The sequence below is a fragment of the Colletotrichum orchidophilum genome (genome assembly GCF_001831195.1).
Source record: "Colletotrichum orchidophilum strain IMI 309357 chromosome Unknown Scaffold_96.1, whole genome shotgun sequence".
Classification (NCBI taxonomy): Eukaryota; Fungi; Ascomycota; class Sordariomycetes; order Glomerellales; family Glomerellaceae; genus Colletotrichum; species Colletotrichum orchidophilum.
In genome coordinates this window covers 176508-182605 of record NW_019173052.1, presented here as the reverse complement: position 1 = coordinate 182605, position 6098 = coordinate 176508, and the positions used below count along the sequence as shown (strand labels likewise).

The following is a 6098-nucleotide window of genomic DNA, read 5'->3' as shown; positions in this document are numbered from 1 at the left end:
TATACAGGGTCAGGATAGGGGTGGCCCCCTTAGGGACCACGAAGGTGACGAAGAAGAACAATCTCGTGGTTCTATTTCTGCGTGAGGAAAACGGGAAACTGGCCTGAAGGGCCAGGTCCATGGATTATATACATATGAGGGCTGTTAGCCTGAGCTTCGGTTACAGGATCCATCCCCTGGTTCCACATACGATCCGACAACTACTCCATTCACCGGGATTCTCAACGTCCATCCGAACATCCAGAGTAGCATTACACCCATGATAAGTTCGCGGCGTTGCTTGCTAACTATGAGTTACTATATCAATGAAGAGTGCGATTTGAATTCGAAGATGCTTCTCCCTTCCCTATTGTGGCTCTAGGATGAATACCCATGGCTACCAGGTTGCTTTTCAACTCGGTAGTACTGGATACTACATCTCTTATGTAAGATTTTGCTAGACAATCAGGCCATGTGGACTGTCTAGTCAGCTTTGATTCTACAAGTTGCCAATTGCTCTATGTACTGTACATCCTAGAAGGTACTGATACGTAGGCCGTCACCACGATAAACTTGAGACAATTGGTTAGCACATGTATCCCGGACACAGGAAGATCGTCTCAGGCTCACCTTTAAATCTGCTGGCATCGGAAGAATCGAGAGGAGGGAGTTGATCCAGTGGAGGAACCTCAGATGAGTGAGCCACGGAGCCTGGCCTAGGAGATGTACGGGGCGTGGGTATCTCTAGGAGCGGGATACTATTTTGTGACTGGGCAGCGTATATGGGTGGTGCCTTTTCCGTGTGGTACCAAATAGGAAGTTTGGGTAGGTCGGAATACCGATCTTTGACGGCTAATTAGCGTCCGCAGTTAGTATATCTCAGATAGCATACATAGGTACAGTCTGACTTACTTTTGGGCAATCTCTTCGCCCCTAGCTGCAGAAGCATGCCGAAAACAGGCGCCCACATGAAGAGAGATAAGACTTGCCCGTAGCCCAAAGCGGCTTCCGTGTAGTATGCTCCCATGGCCTCTGCTTGGAAATTCCGCCATTGTGAAATGCATATGAGCCCCATTAACATGTTCAACCATGCTATAAAAGAGAGTATCGATCTCGCCCATATGATTACTTGCTCCTCATGTTGTTTCATCCAGTGAGTCCCGAAAAGATGACGCCGAGTCCACGCGACTCTAGTCAAAATGAAGAACACGAGAATGGAAAAAAAATAAAAGATTTCTTGAGTGTAAAGCGCAAATGGCAAATATCCAGTGAAATACTCAATCGGACCATCGTGGAATAAAAGCCCCCAGAGGAGGCACGAAGCTACCGTGAAATTGTTGGGCGCTGTGGATAATGGCTGCGAACTTTGAACACTTAGAAACTCAGATGCACCGATAGAATAGTTTAGGTGAGGGATCAACAATGGATAAAGCATGATGTCGAGGTAGTCAGGAGAAGTATCTGACAAGGCATGTAAGGGGTCGCCAAATTCGGTGTTGAGCTGACCTGCCAGGTTCATGGATATTGTTGACATGAGGGTCGAAAACAGTAGAATGATCCAGAAGATAGGACTTCTGCTGCAGCCGCGACGCGGCACAGAAGCAACTGCAATGACAGCACTAGCAGCGAAGAAACAGGCCATTTGGGTGACTATTCCGTTGTAGAAGATTGTTTCACGGGATCCTACGGCCAGTAAAGCGACGGCGAGCGATAGCAGTAGTACGATACCAGTGTTCAAAAAGGCATTGGCGACTCCGACGAAGTTTGGTTGAGTTTTAATGTCGCTGGTATTTTCCAGTGGAATTTCCCGATGTTTCCAGTTATGCCAACATGTCTGTAGGATTATGAAAGTGGCCAAAATCGCTTCAATGATGTAAGAGACAAACATCTATGCGTTAGTTAGCAAGGAGATACGTGGTGTGGCTGCAAGCCCATGGATGACATTACCCCAACACCGGCGATGTCCGGATTGCCCGAATTTTGTAGGTCAGAACATACTGTCTGATAACACTGTTTCTTTCTGGTATATATTTCGCCTGCAGTGAGAACGTTTTGAAGGTTATACCAGCCCCAAAAAGTCTGAATGGATATGTCTTGGTACTGTTCTGGCAATGCCGCAAATGCGGCCCGGATGTTGAATAATGCATCGATTTCTTCAAATCCGGGTGGTAACCAGCGGTTCAGTTCCGCAGTGCAGTTGTCTTGTGTTTCCCAGGTATATGTATCTGCGAGCTGTCTCGAAAGGCAATGGAGCTCGATTGCTGGTCTCGTTACGTTGAGAACGGCGTCGCCTCCGGATGCCGTAGTATTCGCAAGTGCAGTGTATATGACCATGGAGCCAGTCATGCCTGATGGATTTTCAAGGATTCTGTCTACCCAAGAGGAGTAGGCGTCCACCAGCTCGGGCGCTGCCAAATGCATGAAAGCCATATCTTGCGCATCTGACGGAGATTCAGAGCTTAGGTTTCCGTGACCACCAGATTGGAGGTTATGTGAATGGTACCAAGAAGCTGTCAAGGTACAATTGCTCGTTATGTTACCAGCCGCAAGCAGGAAAACAGTCAAGGCCTCGTCAAAGGTCATGTCCAAAGGGGAAATGAAGTCGAAAGGGGTGAAGTTCAAATTGGATTGTTGTTCGATGATCCATTCCTCCGGTATGTATGGATAAAGATAGCTGGCATTGCCATTGATGGTCTGTTGCATGGCTAGAATAGGGAAAATGAAGACCAGGAGACTTCGTAGGCAAAGAACCCTGCTGGTTTCTCCCATCGCGCGGGATAGGGTTGACTTCAGGTCGCGTATTCAAGGTCCGTGTTCGTTGGAAAGTAGGCAGGTCGACAGCCCGGAAACGCAGGTGTTTGCAAAACGGCAGAAGTCTTGGGCGCAAAGTGTCGAGATAGCCAGTTTTAATTCGGACAAGATGAAATCAACACTTCCGGTGTTGGTCCTTGACTTAATGATGAGGAGTCTGAGCGTCGACTCTTGAATATATCTAGAATCAGGCTAGACGGCATGACAGGCTGTGAAAACGGAGCAAGGCTGGCTAAAGATTGGCAAATCTTTGCGTGGTCGGGCCGAAGAGTCGCATGGAGTTCCATCATAAGTCCAATGAAAAGTTATCGAGGGGCACAGCTTGCGGGTCACAGAGAATAAACGTGGCTTAATTGATCGATTAATGCAGTCAGCAATAGCCTCAAGTTGTATTGAAAGGCGTGTCATCCAATGTGCCACCGCACATCCCACCGTCTTGCGGCAGGCTGAGCTGTCTCGCTGTGTTTTGCGCCCGCAGATGAAATATCCCTGAGCACGTCTTTTGCGAAGGCAGCTGCCTAACAGGTAAGGCTAGCCAATCCTATTGATTCGATCGTCCGTCATGAAAGTTTGTAAGTGGAATCCCTGTCGAGGCAGCGCCGTGGCGGGAAAAGCAGCATCATTGGACTGGATGGAGATAAGGCTCTTAACTTGTGTCTCAATGAGCGAGCTCATAGAAACACCGGATATCCAGAAATTTTGGCCTGACAACATTTCGAATCTGTAGAAAGGTATTGTACGTCGACTTTTTCCCATTACTTAAACACACTAGTTCTATTTATGGAAAAGAACCTCTTCAAAATCCTTGTACGGCAGCGCAGGCTGCTCATCAACACCGTCAAGCAGTCCAAGATACCAGGCCGAATCCCCAACGTTCTGCTCGCGTTGCGCAAATTCGTTGCTCCAGTATCCGAACCGGTTGCTTGTCGTGTGCTTGAGGTCGTAGTCCTCCCAGAGCGGCGTGGCGATGGTCTTGAAGAACTAGTTACGCGAGCTCGGCTACATCATGGGTTCGCCGTCGACGATGCCCTGTTTGAAACACGAGCGGCACTGCGAGATCCACACCGTCAGCGGCAGGAACTTGTTTTGATGCGCGGCAAAGTCGTTGACGGCCTCCTGTTTGGGATAGAGTTAGGCAATCTCGTCCTCTGACATTTTGCGGAGCATTTGCATCACGTATCTCGCCCTTGTCTCGGTGAGGGGTGGACTTCCGTGGCCGGTAGCGCAAAAATTGATTTCTAACTCATGCTACTTTCCATCTGCAGTCTTGATTCCGTTGGGTGTGATTTCCTGGATACTTGAAGAAACGATGGTCACGTTGTATTCGCAGAGCGCATCAAGATCGCCATTTCCAGGAGTAGGCCTCCGGTAGCCAACAGCAAAGTCTTTCGGAATGATGAGGTCTTGGAGGTCCGGCCTGCTGGCGAGCTTCCAGCCCATATCTTGGGCCGCGAACTGATGAACTTATCACCACATAATCTCTGATGAATCTGGGGCAAGACCTACTCCTTAAGCAACCACCTGCTCCTTTGAACTATGTCCAGCAGAACGTTGACCGAAGCCGGTGGGAGAGAGGGAGGTAGCGGTCAAGTTGGAGTAAATAGATATGTGCATTGCTTGCAACAAAGAGTTGGGAGGCTATATACCAATATTTGGAGTTATCGAGGACGATGATGAAGGACTAGATCTTGGGCGTCTTGAATCGCCAATGCCTCTTAGCTTAAGTTTGTGATACTCTATACGGAAAAGCGTTCTTATATGACATCTTCAAGTTTCAAACCGCATACAACAACCCTTAAGCTTACGCGTGTTGTCATACCTCCGTGTATAGCGGCCCTCCGCTCATGCACACCGCACCATCCCAATCCATCATCCCCACACCTTGTGTATTAATATAATTAAGTCATTTAAATCACTCATAGGATCTAGTGTCAAATAAAATATAAAAGCTTGAGTAAATTCTAATCGCGCTGCCTCACTAGCCGCGGCTTTCACTCCCGTGGTGCCCCAGGCCGAGGATAGTTTAGCCAAGGAAATTCAGTCGAGGGTACAAGGGAAATAGATTGTGAATCGCATCCGCTTCAATACCAACGTCTCACCCATCTCTCGAATGAACAATGAAACTCTAAATTTGTTCCACCTGCCGAGATAAGGCGAGGTATTACCCGTGGGATAAGGACATTGCCAGTGGGATTCCAATGTCGCAAGTTTCCGAGAAGCAGATGCATTCACAAGACCCGGGAAAGGCCATCTTCCATAATATCAACCCAATGCCCTAGGTATTAAGCTCTGGAGTACAAAAAGGTCACATGGCGTGTCCACATTCATTGGCTAGGTTTGGTCCCAAATTGAAAGCCAGATCATAAGCAATAAATGTTAGTCAAAACGACGGGCTCATTAATAAGAGTCACTTGTAACAATTTATTCATTGATTCATCGCCACGTGAATTAGAGTATCCCATTACACGTCTTCTACAACGTCAATCTCCCTACAAACTCTTCCACATTATACCCTCCAAACAACTTCCGACCTCCACTCGACTCAATCAAATTACAACCTAGAGACTAGAAACCGGCAAAAACGATGGGTCGAACTGGAAAGGACATTTGACCGCGGTGCAGATACAGCCGCTACCCTTCGGGACCGCCTGGCAGCGCGTGGCGGGGACCTTGGGATCGCAGCAGCAGCAAAGCTCCTGCGTGACTGGGTCGTGCGGGCACGCGATGGCGGGCACGACGCAGATGCCCTTCTTTGGGACCCGGCAGATGTAGTTGCCGGCCCCACGGTTCTCCAGGTCGCAGGAGCAGCAGTCGGCCTTGGGCTCGGGGATCGCTTCTCGGGAGAGCAGGCCGTCGGCGCCGGTGGGCGAGGCGTGGACGAGAGTGAGTGTGCCGATAACGGCGAGGAGGACGGATTTGATGGAGACTTGCATTTTTTGGGGGGGGGGGCTTTGTGGAAGATTGAAGTGGTATACTGGGATTTTGGGAGGGAATGATTTTATGATATTCTTTCTTTTGGTTGTGGTTCTGGTTCTGAGTTGTCAATGGCTTGTGGCAGTCTGCTGTTGATACTGAGTTCTTCAAGGCCCTTTGACAGTTTATATACTCATCGCATGCTGTGTGACCCTCCCTGGTTGTCTCTAATGCTTATGAATAGACACATATCCAGCTATCCCACAACGATGACAACATCGCACCAAGTCATTGACCTCCTAAACCTGATTGGCCACTTAGATGGCCATGTCTACCTCCCTAGACTAAACACGTAGTTAAAAAGTCCCACCCTAAAGGAGAGACACGACGATGTC

General features: G+C 48.6%; 3 protein-coding genes across 3 annotated transcripts; all 3 read right to left on the bottom strand.

Annotated features, from left to right (window-relative positions):
• Window positions 1-513: 513 nt before the first annotated feature.
• Window positions 514-2682, bottom strand: CORC01_10076 (uncharacterized protein; the record flags this gene model as incomplete). The annotated part of the gene is made up of 5 exons (XM_022621705.1): window positions 514-551; window positions 610-831; window positions 892-1011; window positions 1345-1867; window positions 1927-2682. 5 exons carry the CDS (start codon window positions 2680-2682, stop codon window positions 514-516), a joined length of 1659 nt encoding a protein of 552 aa, XP_022471837.1.
• An 882-nt stretch (window positions 2683-3564) lies between these two features.
• CORC01_10075 (steroid monooxygenase) lies at window positions 3565-4230 on the bottom strand (the record flags this gene model as incomplete). The annotated part of the gene is made up of 3 exons (XM_022621704.1): window positions 3565-3771; window positions 3856-3906; window positions 4108-4230. 3 exons carry the CDS (start codon window positions 4228-4230, stop codon window positions 3565-3567), a joined length of 381 nt encoding a protein of 126 aa, XP_022471836.1.
• A 1118-nt stretch (window positions 4231-5348) lies between these two features.
• On the bottom strand, window positions 5349-5723 carry CORC01_10074 (uncharacterized protein; the record flags this gene model as incomplete). Its single annotated transcript, XM_022621703.1, has 1 exon — window positions 5349-5723. One exon carries the CDS (start codon window positions 5721-5723, stop codon window positions 5349-5351), a length of 375 nt encoding a protein of 124 aa, XP_022471835.1.
• Between the last annotated feature and the right edge of the window lie 375 nt (window positions 5724-6098).